This window comes from Eretmochelys imbricata, chromosome 6, assembly GCF_965152235.1.
Source record: "Eretmochelys imbricata isolate rEreImb1 chromosome 6, rEreImb1.hap1, whole genome shotgun sequence".
Lineage (NCBI taxonomy): Eukaryota > Metazoa > Chordata > Testudines > Cheloniidae > Eretmochelys > Eretmochelys imbricata.
In genome coordinates this window covers 70,170,669-70,188,431 of record NC_135577.1, presented here as the reverse complement: position 1 = coordinate 70,188,431, position 17,763 = coordinate 70,170,669, and the positions used below count along the sequence as shown (strand labels likewise).

At 42.4% G+C, this 17,763-nt stretch overlaps 1 protein-coding gene across 1 annotated transcript in view; it reads right to left on the bottom strand.

Annotated features, from left to right (window-relative positions):
* The window catches only part of LOC144266764 (cytosolic phospholipase A2 epsilon-like), a 64,151-nt gene that overhangs the window by 24,549 nt on the left and 21,839 nt on the right, over nucleotides 1–17,763 (bottom strand). The window contains exons 4-11 of the mRNA XM_077820264.1: nucleotides 17,338–17,474; nucleotides 15,177–15,305; nucleotides 10,254–10,294; nucleotides 9,599–9,641; nucleotides 8,683–8,764; nucleotides 6,301–6,470; nucleotides 6,079–6,174; nucleotides 5,125–5,162 (exon numbers count right to left, since the gene is read on the bottom strand). Coding sequence (XP_077676390.1) covers nucleotides 5,125–5,162; nucleotides 6,079–6,174; nucleotides 6,301–6,470; nucleotides 8,683–8,764; nucleotides 9,599–9,641; nucleotides 10,254–10,294; nucleotides 15,177–15,305; nucleotides 17,338–17,474 — 736 coding nt within the window. The remainder of the gene's footprint in view (nucleotides 1–5,124; nucleotides 5,163–6,078; nucleotides 6,175–6,300; nucleotides 6,471–8,682; nucleotides 8,765–9,598; nucleotides 9,642–10,253; nucleotides 10,295–15,176; nucleotides 15,306–17,337; nucleotides 17,475–17,763) is intronic.

Sequence of the window (17,763 nt, the reverse complement as noted above, 5' to 3'; positions counted from 1 at the left end):
AAAGCAGATTGCAAAGAGTTACAAAGGGATCTCACAAAACTGGGCAACAAAATGACAGATGAAATTCAATGTTGATAAACGCAAAGTAATGCATATTGGAAAACATAATCCCACCTATATACATAAAATGATGGGGTCTAAATTAGCTGTTACCACTCAAGAAAAGAAAAGGAGTACTTGTGGCACCTTAGAGACTAACCAATTTATTTGAGCATGAGCTTTCGTGAGCTACAGCTCACTTCATCGGATGCATACCGTGGAAACTGCAGCAGACTTTATATACACACAGAGATCATGAAACAATACCTCCTCCCACCCCACTGTCCTGCTGGTAATAGCTTATCTAAAGTGATCATCAAGTTGGGCCATTTCCAGCACAAATCCAGGTTTTCTCACCCTCCACCCCCCCACACACAAACTCACTCTCCTGCTGGTAATAGCCCATCCAAAGTGACAGCTCTCTTCACAATGTGCATGATAATCAAGGTGGGCCATTTTCGACGTCTCCGACTCAAGGAATATTTCCAAAATACCTCTGAACAACATACTAATCCACAGAGGCCTCCCTACCAACACTACAAAAAGAAGGATTCTAGGTGGACTCCTCCTGAAGGTCGAAACAGCAGACTGGACTTCTACATAGAGTGCTTCCGCCGACGTGCACGGGCTGAAATTGTGGAAAAGCAGCATCACTTGCCCCATAACCTCAGCAGTGCAGAAAACAATGCCATCCACAGCCTCAGAAACAACTCTGACATCATAATCAAAAAGGCTGACAAAGAAGGTGCTGTTGTCATCATGAATAGGTCGGAATATGAACAAGAGGCTGCTCGGCAGCTCTCCAACACCACTTTCTACAAGCCATTACCCTATGATCCCACTGAGAGTTACCAAAAGCAACTACAGCATTTGCTCAAGAAACTTCCTGAAAAAGCACAAGATCAAATCCGCACAGACACACCCCTGGAACCCCGACCTGGGATATTCTATCTACTACCCAAGATCCATAAACCTGGAAATCCTGGGCACCCCATCATCTCAGGCATTGGCACCCTGACAGCAGGATTGTCTGGCTATGTAGACTCCCTCCTCAGGCCCTACGCTACCAGCACTCCCAGTTACCTTCGAGACACCACCGACTTCCTGAGGAAACTTCAATCCATCGGTGATCTTCCTGATAACACCATCCTGGCCACTATGGATGTAGAAGCCCTCTACACCAACATTCCACACAAAGATGGACTACAAACCGTCAAGAACACTATCCCCGATAATGTCACGGCTAACCTGGTGGCTGACCTTTGTGACTTTGTCCTTACCCATAACTATTTTACATTTGGGGACAATGTATACCTTCAGATCAGCGGCACTGCTATGGGTACCCGCATGGCCCCACAGTATGCCAACATTTTTATGGCTGATTTAGAACAACGCTTCCTCAGCTCTCGTCCCCTAAAGCCCCTACTCTACTTGCGCTATATTGATGACATCTTCATCATCTGGACCCATGGAAAAGAAGCCCTTGAGGAATTCCACCATGATTTCAACAACTTCCATCCCACCATCAACCTCAGCCTGGTCCAGTCCACACAAGAGATCCACTTCCTGGACACTACAGTGCTAATAAACAATGGTCACATAAACACCACCCTATACCGGAAACCTACTGACCGCTATTCCTACCTACATGCCTCCAGCTTTCACCCTGACCACACCACACGATCCATCGTCTACAGCCAAGCTCTGCGATACAATCGCATTTGCTCCAACCCCTCAGACAGAGACAAACACCTACAAGATCTCTGTCAAGCTTTCTTACAACTACAATACCCACCTGCAGAAGTGAAGAAACAGATTGATAGAGCCAGAAGAGTTCCCAGAAGTCACCTACTACAGGACAGGCCTAACAAAGAAAATAACAGAACGCCACTAGCCGTCACCTTCAGCCCCCAACTAAAACCCTTCCAACGCATTATTAAGGATCTACAACCTATTCTGAAGGATGACCCAACACTCTCACAAATCTTGGGAGACAGGCCAGTCCTTGCCTACAGACAGCCCCACAACCTGAAGCAAATACTCACCAACAACCACATACCACACAACAGAACCACTAACCCAGGAACTTATCCTTGCAACAAAGCCCGTTGCCAACTGTACCCACATATCTATTCAGGGGACACCATCACAGGGCCTAATAACATCAGCCACACTATCAGAGGCTCGTTCACCTGCACATCCACCAATGTGATATATGCCATCATGTGCCAGCAATGCCCCTCTGCCATTTACATTGGTCAAACTGGACAGTCTCTACGTAAAAGAATAAATGGACACAAATCAGATGTCAAGAATTATAACATTCATAAACCAGTCGGAGAACACTTCAATCTCTCTGGTCACGCAATCACAGACATGAAGGTCGCTATCTTACAACAAAAAAACTTCAAATCCAGACTCCAGCGAGAAACTGCTGAATTGGAATTCATTTGCAAATTGGATACTATTAATTTAGGCTTAAATAGAGACTGGGAGTGGCTAAGTCATTATGCAAGGTAGCCTATTTCCCCTTGTTTTTTCCTACCCCCCCCCCAGACGTTCTGGTTAAACTTGGATTTAAACTTGGAGAGTGGTCAGTTTGGATGAGCTATTGCCAGCAGGAGAGTGAGTTTGTGTATGTGTGTGTGTCCCCGGGAAAAAAAGGGGGGGTGGGTGAGAAAGCCTGGATTTGTGCTGGACATGGCCCACCTTGATTACCGTGCACATTGTAGGGAGAGTGGTCAGTTTGGATGAGCTATTACCAGCAGGAGAGTGAGTTTGTGTATGTATGGGGGTGGGGGGGTGAGAAAGCCTGGATCTGTGCTGGAAATGGCCCACCTTGATTATCATGCACATTGTGAAGAGAGTTGTCACTTTGGATGGGCTATTACTAGCAGGAGAGTGAGTTTGTGTGTGGGGGGGTGGAGGGTGAGAAAACCTGGATTTGTGCTGGAAATGGCCCAACTTGATGATCACTTTAGATAAGCTATTACCAGCAGGACAGTGGGGTGGGAGGAGGTATTGTTTCATGATCTCTGTGTGTATATAAAGTCTGCTGCAGTTTCCACGGTATGCATCCGATGAAGTGAGCTGTAGCTCACGAAAGCTCATGGTCAAATAAATTGGTTAGTCTCTAAGGTGCCACAAGTACTCCTTTTCTTTTTGCGAATACAGACTAACACGGCTGTTACTCTGAAACCTGTCACTCAAGAAAGCTATTTTGGAGTCATTGTAGATACTTCTCTGAAAACATCCACTCAATGTGCAGTGGCAGCCAAAAAAGCTCACAGAACGTTGTGAATCATTAGGAAAGGGATAGATAATAAGACAGAAAATATCATATTGCCGCTATCTAAATCCATGGTACGCCCACATCTTGAATACTGTGTGCAGATCTGGTCACCCCATCTCAAAAAAGATATATTGGGATTGGAAAAGTACAGAGAAGGGCAAAAAAAAAAAAAAAACAACAAACAAACGAGTAGGGGTATGGCACAACTTCCATATGAGGAGAGATTAATAAAACTGGGACTTTTCAGCTTGGAAAAGAGACAACTAAGGGCGGGGATATGATAGAGGTCTATAATATCATGACTGGTGTGGAGAAAGTAAATAAGGAAGTGTTATTTACTCCTTCTCATAACACAAGAATTAGGGGTCAACAAATGAAATTAATAGGCAGCAGGTTTAAAACAAACAAAAAAGAAGTATTTCTTCACACATCACACAGTCAACCTGTGGAACTCTTAAGTTCATGAGGATAGGCCCATCACTGGCTAGTAGCCAGGGTGAGCATGGATGCAAAACCATGCTCTGAAGTGTCCCTAACCTCTGTTTGCCAGAAGCTGGGAATGGGCAACAGGGGATGGATCACTTTATGATTACTTGTTCTGTTCATTCCCTCTGAAGCAGCTGGCACTGGCCACTATTGGAAGACAGGATACTGGGCTAGATGGACCATTTGTCTGACACAATATATCCATTTTTATATTATGTTATTACAACTTGTATATGGACAAACTAATAAACTATACGGGAAGACAGCAATATGTGCAGAGTCCTGTAAAATTTTATTCTATTAACAAAACGAAAGTATCTATCTGCTCTCCATGATATTAAGGTATTTTTTATTATCTAAAATGTCTAAAGATAGCTGCAAGTAACAGAATTGGCAACTTGCACCTCCAACGGCAAAGTTATACATGGAGGGTCAAATTGTCAATAGAAAAGGAGGACTTGTGGCACCTTAGAGACTAACAAATTTATTTGAGCATGAGCTTTCGTGAGCTACAGCTCACTTCATCGGATGCATACTGTGGAAACTGCAGAAGCCATTATATACACAGAGATCATGAAACAATACCTCCTCCCACCCCACTCTCCTGCTGGTAATAGCTTATCTAAAGTGATCATCAAGTTGGGCCATTTCTGTATATGACACAATTTCTGTATATGACAATACACAGCTGTTGGACCCAGGTGTATAAGCTGGCATCTCTACCCAGTGGTGTACAATTTTAACTGGATTTACATTTTATAAGGCAATTGGCAGGCTTATACATTCTTTGTCAAGTCTTTTATTAACACACTGCTATCTTATGTCACTGGCTATGTAAGGGATTTTACAGTGCATAATGGCTGGCACAAGAGCGTTCAGTGGATTGCGGTGCTCGGAGGATAACAGATAGGCAGGATGAATGAGATCTCTTTTTCTAACCCTTGATACAAAGTAAAAAGTCTGGAGTGACATAAAGGGTCCCTAAGACCTCTCATTTTAGCCGGAGAATACGCCCAGCATTCATAAAGCTTTCTTCCAAGGAACTCCTCACAAGCCCTGGCAGCACAGCACAGAATCTCACCCTGTGTGTACAGATTTCAAAAACTACTATCAGTAACACTTCTTCTGCTGGATCTAACAGAAGTCTCATTAAAGGCTGACTGCACTGCGTGTGTTTTATTACATGGTCTCAATTGGAGATCAGTACACAGCAGAAAGTTATGACATAAGCACATCTTTCCCCAGATACAAAGAGCAGAACTTGGCCACCATCTATCAGAATCCAAGAAGCCAAGAAAGAAACTTACCACTGTTTTGTCTTAAAGTGTAGGTCAAATTTTCTGTGCTGAAAATGAGAAATGGAAATATAATAAATGCTGAGATATTTCTACAGCCTTCCTTCCTCCCGACTTTAATTAGTTTCATCTGCTCCTGGTCACCAGCACAGTCACAAAGCCGTGAGCTGTAGTAATCAGAGTGATTTATATGGCCTCAAGAAAATTTGTAGAAAAATCGCTTGCATCTCAATGGTTCCTTGTTTTTTCAGGAAGGTGCAGCAATTTACCAGGTTAAGACCTTGTCTGTATCATCTACTTCTGCCTGCCTTGTCTCACTATTGCACGGCTGAGCTATGGAGCAGCCCATGCTCCATTACAGGTTAGGGAATACATACATGAATGGGAGACGGGCAGCAGTGGAACTGTAGGTCCCAGTGGAAAGGCCATTATTAAGCCTCGGACAGGCTGCCACGAGTACCAAAACCAAAAGTCTTGAAGTACCAGTATTGATGCGTGAGCCTAGCCCAGCTGAGGATTTGGCCTGTAGTGGTGGGGTTTAGGATAGAATAGCCAACATTCTTAGGAGACACTGGGCTTTTCAAGAACCTTGAACTATGCAGTTCTTTTCCTGCTCTAGACACTCTTGCTGGTTGAGTGTGCAAGATATCAGACTCTTTTCTCCTCCTTCCCCCCCATCCCCCCCACTAAAGAACTGCTGCATTGTATTTTCTGGCCCTTCCCCACAGCTTGGCAGACACACTCCCATATCTTTTTTCTAATGTCCTTAATAGAAAACGTCCTCTTTGGTATCTAGGAGGTTGGGTTTGTTTCTCTGGGTGGAACCAGCAAAAACTTAAAAAAATTCAGTATGATTTAATTGGGGATTGGTCCTGCTTTGAGCAGGGGTTGGACTAGATGACCTCCTGAGGTCCCTTCCAACCCTGAGATTCTATGATTCTATTCTCAAAGGCTGGCAATGCTTACCTTATCTATTACTTCTTGATCAAAGGGAAGTAAATTCAATGGCACAGTCAAAGGGCCAGTTCTACTCCTTCCTGCTCTACATGACATACAAGCACACTGAAAAGAAACAAGAGTTTTTATTAAAAGGAGAAGTACTCTTTTGCTGCCCCATCCCAAATAAAGGTAGATGTATGTTGCTGTCTATATTACTCCATGCTACTACCATGTTGAATTATAACATACAAAGCTGGGAAGTGACTTCATTTTCGGGAGTGTAATATCCAGTTGTGGCTGGCTATGCTTGGCATAGTGAAACAGGATGGGATCTGTAAGATGAAAGCTGGGGTCACAGCACAATGAAAGGCCATGAGTTTCTTCAAAGGATCCTTTCACTGTAAACGTCAAGTCGTGCTCTAAGAAAAGGAGACAAAAAAAAAAAAAAACGAACAAAACCAAAACCAAACCTTTATCAGTCTGTAATAAAACAAAAACAAAAAAGCCAAAAGACAAAAATACCTAGAGATGAACTGGAACCAAAACCTGTGTTCTGTACGCTTTGGGGGGTGGGGAGATTTGAAATCTGGACATGGACTCAGATTCAAATATTGCCTATGGCCCTATCTTTACAATGGCCTGAACAAAAAACCCAGATCGGAACATCCCTGTGCTTTGGGATGCCATGTATTTACCGCCACTGTATTCTGACAGAACAAATGTACATGATTGTATTGTATGTTATTATAGGCCAAATGATGTGCGGTACAGCTGCCCTGCAGGATTTGACCCTACAATAGCTAATAACCTTCTTTATAAGAACAGATAGACCAGATGAATCTCTGTCTATTTTAGTCACTTCATAGATAATAGGCCAGATGCTTGCCAATGCTACAACTCCGTTGTGACACTTGATCAGCACAAGGGGGTGTGAAGAAGTGTAACTGGTCCACCTAGTTAGAAATCTCACTGGGAAATTGGAGATTCTCTTCGCATATGTCCCTGGTTTACTGTAGGGAGCATGCCACCAATTCCCAGGCGGTGTATAGGCTCATGAGAGCCATAACTGCTAGTATAAATTAGAGCAGCCCTGAAGCTCATCTAACATTAGGAGTCAAACCAGCTTCTTGAAGCCATGGGAGTTCAAAGACAGCTTAAAGCCACCTTTGCAATCACTATCCCAGCCCCTCACATGCACCAAGCAAAGCACACAGTACCTTTAGACACAGATTTTATTTTGTAATCATTCAAAATAATTAAAATCAAAGGAATTTATATTGGGGGAAGTGATATTATGGCTTTGATATTAATCACACAAAATCAGAAAGTTCAATTTTTTCATTCCCACATGAAAGTTACCATTCCTGCATGCACTACACACACTAAAAGAGAGCTTGTCATTACATGTTGATGGTCACATAAAAACAGGCCTGTGACATATTATGTAATTTGCCAAATTGTACACACACACACACATATATATACACACTCACTTACATACACACACACAAATACAAAATGTGTTCTTTTCTATAACTGCAGATAAACAAATGGAGCATTTATTTTGTGTATACTTGTATGACCATGCAGTGAAAACCCTGTTGCAGTGCACATGGGAAAGGGGATAGAGTCAAGGTTATTAGTGGAATCGTAAGTCTGAATTCCAAGGACCTGATTCCCCATTGTCCTGCACCTTGTGTAGGCCATTGTAGCGAGGCGATGACTCACTCGCTCGGTGCCTCCTGCTGGTCGTCTCGGGAATTAGCTCTCCAGCCTCCAGAGCACCCTGTGCAGGCCGGTGTCTCACCGCCACTGGCCCCCGTGTCCCTCCCAGACCCTGGTGCCCTTTGCCCAGGGGTTCTGCCCCCAGCAGTAACCCACAATCTGGGTCTCCTCATCCAGGGGAACCCCCACCCTCTAAACCCACCTTGCCTTAGTGGCTACTGTCAGTCATCATCCTGCTCATTGGGACAGACTGCAGTGCAGTCTGTAAACCACTTATCATTGGCAAGGGGGGGGTTGGACCTGCTACCTCTGCCTAACCCCAGGCTAAACCTTTGCAACCCCAGTACCTGTTCTGGCCTTTGACCAGGCCTGCAGCCTGGGGATTTGCCAGGCTGGAGCTCCTCCTCCATTTCCCCCACACTGGTCTGTCCCAAGTACCCTTCTCTCCCAGGCAGCCAGGTCCTTCTCTCTCAAGAGCTAGAGAGAGACACAGCCCTTTTATAGGGCCAGATGTGGCCTGACTGGGGCGTGGCTCCAGCTGTGGCTGTTTCCCCAATCAGCCTAGCCTATTGGCTTCCCAGGGCTGTTTTAACCCCTTCAGGGCCGGAGCGGGGTGACCGCCTCAGTACAGTCATATACATCAGTGCAAAGTGTGTGCACAGTGCTACCATTCAGATTTGGTACCATTTTATACACATTTTCCACCAGTGTAAATGACTGTACACTGTGCAGGACTAGGAGTAATATGTCCAAAATCTCAGCCTGAATGTTGCTTTAAGGCAGTGGAATTTTAACAATCAGTTGTAGATGCAGTCAGTGTAATCTATAATAAGGATTACACATTTTCCAGTTGCTGTTTTAAAGGCTATAACTACTAATAACCAGTTAATGAAGCAATAACCTCACTTGTAGAATGCTTTTTTTCCTTCTTCTTCTTCTTCCACCTCCTCCTATCCACCTGAACTTCCAAGCAGGAAATTTCACGAGACTGTAACAAACATGACCAATAAGATGATTACACACAGAAAATATCACAGAGGGAGACTTACCTCTTCAGCCCACTATTTTGCTACCAGGGTGGCAAATATTGGGAGCACTGTGGAGACAGCATGCTTGATCCCTGGTTCTAAGTGCCTTGCATTCTTCTGCAATGATCTCTCTGGTAGACTAAGAAGTACTATTAATGGGCTCTAGAGAGAGTCATATCTAATCCGCAGGTGAAAGGATGGTAGCTATGATACACATACCCTAGGTGTCTATGGGGTGTGGTATAAAGCAAGAGAAAATGACGGCATTCTTAAAGGTCCCATAAGGATCCACCAGGACTCCCAAAGGGGAAAAATAAAGCTACAAAGAAAACAAATGTCCTTGACAAGTGATGATTTGCTATGTATTTTTCATTGCGCTCATAACTAGTGGCAGCTAGGCTATGGAATGATGCAGGAGTGCTGGCTGGAGTAGTAAAATGTCATTCCTGCTGTACTCCAATGGAAGTTTCTTCCAACAGTCACTGCAGGGAATAATGGGAGAGCACCGGCTGTGAGTGCTCATTGTTATGCTTCTCCAGCTAGTCAGTTCTATGGTGTGCTGGCTTGAGGGAGCTCGCAGATACTCTAGCCTCAGCCACGACCAACACAGACACTCTAGGGAATGGTGGGGAAATGCAAACTGTTCACAAGCTATCCAAGCTCAGCCTTTGCCTCAGCATGAGGAAGTGTATAGGAGTATCAGCTCTGGGTCATTTTACTGATTCTCTAGTTTCTGCACAGTATTATAAGTATTGCTATGCGGTAGAGGCAAGAGAAAAGAAAACAAAATGTACCACTACTACTCCATTGGTGATGATGGTTTCAGGAAGATCCAGACTAGAAAACAAAATGAAAAGTACACATTTCACAACCAGTATCGTCTAAATACTACTTTAAGCATTTTTATCTTGATCTTTTTAATTTTTGGTTGTTCATAAAAGTGTGCCTCTTTTAGAGGCCACACTGACTACTCAGAAACAGAGATGATTCAACTATAGTCAAACCTCTGGGAGAGGCTTGTGACAGTTTTAATATCATTAATGACTGTGTGGGTCACGTTGCCCCCAGTGCCATGAATTGGCCAGGGGTGCCCACACCACTGACATGCATTTCACTGGTCCCAAGAAGCCAGCCTTGGACTCCTATGGGGGACCTAAATAACACATCTTCGTTAGGAAAAATTACAGTGACACAAATTATTACTAGAAAGTGATATGGATATTTGTTGTGCTCTTTCCCCCACTCTGTCTCTTTTCTTCTCCCTCTTTTATATTTTTTTTAAAAGATTTGTTTAAGTGTGCTCTGTTTTGGAAAAGGAAGGAATCTGGGGATGGGGTCTGGCTATTGAAGAAACAGCAAGGATATGAAACATTTTCCCTATTGATTGATTACTCTTGGAATTGCTGAGTCCATTAATTTCTGATTTCATAATATTTGAGGTTTACTCACAGGTTCTCAAGTGTGAACTCAGCCTCCAGCTCCTCCCTTCTCTGAAAATTAGAGAGAGAAATGAATGAAGCATGCAAAAACCTTCCCCAATAAGGGCAGCCCCGTTGATTGTGTAAACTCTTCTTCCCCCTCCTACCCACCCCTGCCCTAGTATTCAAGGATCTTCTGCAAAGCAGCCTTAAATTTTGTGTTGCAAGTATAGTCAGTTAACTTCACTTTTTGGTCCCTAACAATATTCTGCTTCCCAGTAGCTGTTCCCACCACAAGGGGAGAAAAGGAATACTTGTGGCACCTTAGAGACTAACAAATTTATTTGAGCATAAGCTTTCGTGAGCTACAGCTCACTTCATCGGAACATCCGATGAAGTGAGCTGTAGCTCACGAAAGCTTATGCTCAAATAAATTTGTTAGTCTCTAAGGTGCCACAAGTACTCCTTTTCTTTTTGCGAATACAGACTAACACGGCTGTTACTCTGAAACCTGTCACTCAAGAAAGCTATTTTGGAGTCATTGTAGATACTTCTCTGAACAATATTCTGCTTCCCAGTAGCTGTTCCCACCACAAGGGGAGAAAAGGAATACTTGTGGCACCTTAGAGACTAACAAATTTATTTGAGCATAAGCTTTCGTGAGCTACAGCTCACTTCATCGGAACATCCGATGAAGTGAGCTGTAGCTCACGAAAGCTTATGCTCAAATAAATTTGTTAGTCTCTAAGGTGCCACAAGTACTCCTTTTCTTTTTGCAGATACAGACTAACACGAATGCTACTCTGAAACCTGTCATTAGGGGAGAGAAGCTCATTGCTTTGACCTCTCCAGGATCAAAAAGATGTTGATATTACTGAATGAACTGAGGACATTCTCAATTCTCCTTATTACTTGCTTGGACATAAGATATTAAATAGATCTCTTTCTTTCCTGTCCCCCCACTTCAGGCAGAGGCTAAAAATGTATCACTTCGAAAAATATTGTGAAGATCTAAATAAGGCTTTGAGCATCCAAATCAAGGATGTTTAAGTGTGTAAAGTGTGCCTACTTGCCTATTTGCCAAATATGGGATTTGGTGCCAATATTTAAATATTGAACTCATGCAGCTTAATTATCAGATTCTCGGTTTTTTTACCAGTACAGACCAATACCAGTTTCAAGAGTCAAAATCACTATTGTGCTCCAAAGTTGCTAGGTCAATGGCAACAAGTTATGACACAGAATAATATTTTACTGCTTGTATAGCTCCTTCCATCAGAAGTTCTAAAAATTCTTGACCCAAATTAATTATTTAATCTTCATAACATGTCTGTTCCTTTTGAGAGCCAGTGTCCTGATACGAGTTTACATGTGAGGAAACAGGTAGAGAGAGATTGATTTGTCCAAGGTCACATGGCCAGACTACAACAGAGCCTGGGGTAGAGCCCAGGTCCTCCTTTCTCCCAGTTCTGTATTTTAAAGACAAGAGCAACTTCCCTTCTTCAGAGCTGCTCAGTGATGTAACTGGAGATGTTCATCTCCAGAAGTTCAATACTGGTGGTTCAGTCAACAATATCATCAAACCTTTGATAAACTCCTCTGACAAAGTACGGTTGCAGTTCTAGCCAAATTATTCAGTACAATGTCAAAGCAATTTTAGAGAAGCTTTGCTCATAGATAGGTTGAAAGAAATAAATATGGCTAGATATATGGATGGATGGAGAGACACTAACAGTCACTAAGGTAAAAAAGAATTATAATACTGTCATAAATATAAAGGGAAGGGTAACCACTTTTCTGTATACAGTGCTATGAAATCCCTCCTGGCCAGAGGCAAAACCCTTTCACCTGTAAAGGGTTAAGAAGCTAAAGTAACCTAGCTGGTACCTGACCCAAAATGATCAATGAGAGAATCATAGAATCATAGAATATCAGGGTTGGAAGGGACCTCAGGAGGTCATCTAGTCCAACCCCCTGCTCAAAGCAGGACCAGTCCTCAACTAAATCATCCCAGCCAGGGCTTTCTCAAGCCTGACCTTAAAAACTTCTAAGGAAGGAGATTCCACCACCTCCCTAGGTAACGCATTCCAGTGTTTCACCACCCTCCTAGTGAAAATTTTTGTCCTAATATTCAACCTAAACCTCCCCCACTGCAACTTGAGACCATTACTCCTTGTCCTGTCCTCTTCCACCACTGAGAATAGTCTAGAACCATCCTCTCTGGAACCACCTCTCAGGTAGTTGAAAGCAGCTATCAAATCCCCCCTCATTCTCCTCTTCCGCAGACTAAACAATCCCAGTTCCCTCAGCCTCTCCTCATAAGTCATGTGTTCCAGTCCCCTAATAATTTTTGTTGCCCTCCACGGGACTCTTTCCAATTTTTCCACATCCTTCTTGTAGTGTGGGGCCCAAAACTGGACACAGTACTCCAAATGAGGCCTCACCACTGTCGAATAGAGGGGGAACGATCATGTCCCTCGATCTGCTGGCAATGCCCCTACATATACATCCCAGAATGACATTGGTCTTCTTGGCAACAAGAGCACACTGTTGACTCATATCCAGCTTCTCGTCCACTGTAACCCCTAGGTCCTTTTCTGCAGAACTGCTGCCAAGCCATTTAGTCCCTAGTCTGTAGCGGTGCATGGGATTCTTCCATCCTAAGTGCAGGACTCTGCACTTGTCCTTGTTGAACCTCATCAGATTTCTTTTGGCCCAATCCTCTAATTTGTCTAGGGCCCTCTGTATCCTATCCCTACCCTCCAGCATATCTACCACTCCTCCCAGTTTAGTATCATCCGCAAATTTGCTGAGAGTGCAATCCACACCATCCTCCAGATCATTTATGAAGATACTGAACAAAACCGGCCCCAGGACCGACCCTTGGGGCACTCCACTTGATACTGGCTGCCCACTAGACATGGAGCCATTGATCACTACCCATTGAGCCCGACAATCTAGCCAACCTTCTATCCACCTTATAGTCCATTCATCCAGCCCATACTTCTTTAACTTGCTGGCAAGAATACTGTGGGAGACGTGTCAAAAGCTTTGCTAAAGTCAAGGAACAACACAGCCACCGCTTTCCCCTCATCCACAGAGCCAGTTATCTCGTCATAGAAGGCAATTAGATTAGTCAGGCATGACTTGCCCTTGGTGAATCAATGCTGACTGTTCCTGATCACTTTCCTCTCCTCTAAGTGCTTCAGAATTGATTCCTTGAGGACCTGCTCCATGATTTTTCCAGGGACTGAGGTGAGGCTGACTGGCCTGTAGTTCCCAGGATCCTCCTTCTTCCCTTTTTTAAAAATGAGGACAAGATTCTTTCAAATCTGGAGGGGGGACAAAGGGTCTGTCTGTCTGTGTGATGCTTTTGCCAGGAACAGATCAGGAATGCAGCCTTACAACTCCTGTTAAGTTAGTAAGTAATCTAGCTAGAAATGCGTTAGATATCCTTTTGTTTAATGACTGGTAAAATAAGCTGTGCTGGATGGAATGTATATTCCTGTTTTTGTGGCTTTTGTAACTTAAGCTGTTGCCTAGAGGGATTCTCTATGTTTTGAATCTGATTACCCTGTAAGGTATTTGCCATCCTGATTTTACAGAGGTGAATCTTTTACCTTTTCTTTAATTAAAATTCTTCTTTTAAGAACCTGATTGATTTTTCATTGTTCTTAAGATCCAAGGGTTTGGGTCTGTGTTCACCTGTACAAATTGGTGAGGATTCTTATCAACCCTTCCCCAGGAAAGGGAGTGTAGGGTTTGGGGGGATATTTTGTGGGAAGAGGTCTCCAAGTGGGCTCTTTCCCTGTTCTTTGTTTAAAATGCTTGGTGGTGGCAGCATAGGGTTTAAGGACAAGGCAAAGTTTGTACCTTGAGGAAGTTTTTAACCTAAACTGGTAAGAATAAGCTTAGGGGGTCTTTCATGCAGGTCCCCACATCTGTACCCTAGAGTTCAGAGTGGGGAAGGAATCTTGACATGGTGGCAGAGTGGTGGGATCATTCTGAGACCATTTTGAACCAGAAAGCACAGCAGGATTTTAAAAGGTGATTGCAGCTGTAGATTCTGTCTCTCTGCCTGGGGGACAGAGCAGCAGGCATAACAAAAGGATTTTTCTGTAGGCTGAGAACAGCTATCAGAAAAAAAAGGGTATCAGGTTACAGCACAGCAAAATTTTACAAGCCAGTTTTTTGTTTTCTTTTCTTTTCTTTCCAGCTCTCGGGTGTAAAATTAGTTAAAAACAAAGAGGTTAGGATGACAGACTGCACTGTTCAACAGAAGTTGGAATTAGCCAGATTTGAGGCTGGGGAAAAACAAAAGGAACATGAAAGACGGGTAGAATTCAGAAAGATGGAAATGGAGGCAAAAGAAATGGAGGCTGCCCACAAGAGAGAAATGGAGGCAAATGAAAAAGAAAAGGTAAAAGAATCACCTCTGTAAAATCAGGATGGCAAATACCTTACAGGGTAATCGGATTCAAAACATAGAGAATCCCTCTAGGCTAAACCTTAAGTTACAAAAAGACACAAAAACAGGAATATACATTCCATCCAGCACAGCTTATTTTACCAGCCATTAAACAAAAGGAAATCTAACGCATTTCTAGCTAGATTACTTACTAACTTTACAGGAGTTGTAAGGCTACATTCCTGATCTATTCCTGGCAAAAGCATCACACAGACAGACAGACCCTTTGTCCCCCTTCCAGATTTGAAAGACTCTTGTCCTCTCATTGGTCATTTTGGGTCAGGTGCCAGCTACGTTACCTTAGCTTCTTAACCCTTTACAGGTGAAAGGGTTTTGCCTCTGGCCAGGAGGGATTTTATAGCACTGTATACAGAAAAGTGGTTTCCCTTCCCTTTATATTTATGACAAATACAAACTAACTTTATGAGGAAATTCCAGAGAAATGTATGCTTTCCTCCTCACTCTGCTTGTGAGATCAGTTCTCACCTGTGGATTCAACTGGAACTTCATAAAAATTGTTTCTCCAAGTGGGATTTTAGCTATATCAAAGAGAACAATGAGGTGGCCATCATCTTGGACAACGTCTTCATCAAAGATTGCCAGTTCCAGGACATTCTGGGAATATAAATTAAGAATATATTCTTTGTTAGATAGCATCTAGGAAACAAGGTTCTTTGTGAATATTCCATATTTAGTGTTTGCATATAGTACAGGAAGATAAAGAAGGAAAGAAGTGGGGGAGAGATTGGCACAAAGACAGAAGAAGAGAGAGATGATGAGTAAGTGAATAATCACTCATCTTTACGGGAAATATATTCAAATCTGATCAATGAAGGTTGTATCAGGAATTCTATTTTGACTCTGTTTCCATTTGCAAATAACTTTCTGAAAAATTCTCCATCTCGATGAACATACAATTTAATTTTAAATGTAGATAATCTTATTTTAAAAAAATCTGTTGTAATTTATCAACTCATGAAAGAATAAATTTTTCCATTCAACAGGGAAGCAGTTATGGCTCCTGGAAATTTTTCCAAGGATTCATTTTTTAAAGTTCTCTGTTGGCTTTACTGATCCATATTCCTTCAAATTCATCACAGAACCAGCTGTGTTCAGGGAATGTTTGAGTATAATGTCCTTAGCAAGACCTACCTGAATCAATTGCTTAACACTTTATGTGTCATATTGTGACAGAGCTGCTACTAGAAATAGGAGTTCCTGGGTCTCAGTTCTGTACGCTGTTGTTCATTATCTCAAGCTGTAGATAAATCTCTGTATTAAGCATCTTCGCATAACTTTCATATGACTTTGTATTATGTCTCTTCATATAACTTTGTATTAGGACTAGCCACCTGTGACCTCTGTTTTCGTAAAAACTTTGTATTGAGCCTTGGTATACGGGAACTTTGTATCAAATCCTTATATAGAAATTTTGTATTGCACCTTGGTATAATGTTATAGCCCCTAAGGATAGAATAAGATAGAAGAAAAATGTCTTTTTGCTAAGAGTAGAATAAGATCTCCCCCTTTTTTAATCAATTGCCCTGTTGAATGAATGAGGTGTGAATGAGCAAGGCGTGGAAGGCAAGCACCTCCAGACAGCTGCAACCATTGGAGAGGGGATGGAAGACAGACTCAGGAACATTAAAACTTGTCAAGTGGGCTCATTAAAGAAAATCAGACACAATGACGGCCTTGGGAGTTAGAAGCGAGCACCTTCTTTTGAAAAACACCCTCTTTGAAAGTAAATGTGGCAGCATTAAGACAACACCCAGAAGGAGGCGCCACAGATGACCAACAGACACAGATTTTGAATCTGGTATAGACTTGCATGAAAGGGAAGCTGCTATAAATGTGAGATGTCTTTCAGAGGACCTCAGGTCTCGTCTTGTCAACATCAGAGGATCGATCCAGATCGACAGAAACCCGGCTCCACCCCTCCCCCATCTAACTCACTTGCCCAGTGAAGTTAAGGGGAGCAACTAGTTGGTAACAACAAGACGGAGTGTGCTTGTGTTTGTGTATGTGAGTGCATGAGTGTAATATATATCATATGCATATGATACAGTGTTGATTGATACATGTGTTACCAATAAATGTGGCGCTTTGCCTTAACCCCCTTGAAAAGATCCTGTACAGTACTTTAAGTACAACAAAGCTACTACTCAATGAGAATTTGTTCTGATTGTGTAATGATTCTAATTTTTATTTCATTTGTTATCACTCTGCATTGTATCTCTCTGTTGTCAGAGTATCTATCAGATGTTGGTGTTATACACATAATAAATAAATATCCTTCAGGGGAATTGGGTGAGTGAAACCCGAACTAAGTCAGAATTTTCTAGCTCTCCAGCTTGTTAGTGTAATTTTCAATAAACTCAGTTGAATTAGTTCACAACCAGAAAATAAATTATGTTTCTAACTTGCCTCTGGAGTCTTATTCCAAACACTAAACTCAAACTCCAAACACGTGTTACTGGAGTTGCTTACATGATTCACAGAAGAATTTTAAGGGTACTTTTAGCATCTAGTAATTGAAGGGATATTATACACAGGATGCAGAAAATCTTGTCCTGGCTTTTTCTATACCAGAAGGATCTGGCTACAGATGAGACACAAGAGAGAGTATTTGGCATTTTTTCTGCACCTTGACCTGACTCTGGATCCTGAAATAGAAGGTTTCATTCCACACTGGATCCCTGCAGTTCTTGATAGTTTTGGTCCGGACTTTTTCAGCTGAAGCAGTTGGCAACCACAGGCTCACGTAGCAATCAGACTGGCTTACTATTGGAGAAAAGTACAGAATAATTGTCAATGTAGCAATTTATAACTATATATATGCATACAAACACATACACGCTATATATGTATGTGTGTGTATATATATATTATAACCAATAAGAAAATCCATAGTTACAAGGTTCTCTACATGAGATGGTATATCAGCTTGCATGTCACACATTTCTTAGTGCTTCAGAAGGATCTCGAGAAAAAAATTCTACCCTAAGCTTGTTGATGAAACATAAAAAAAGAAAATCTCTCTTCTTGGAATCTTATTTACATATCTGTAATT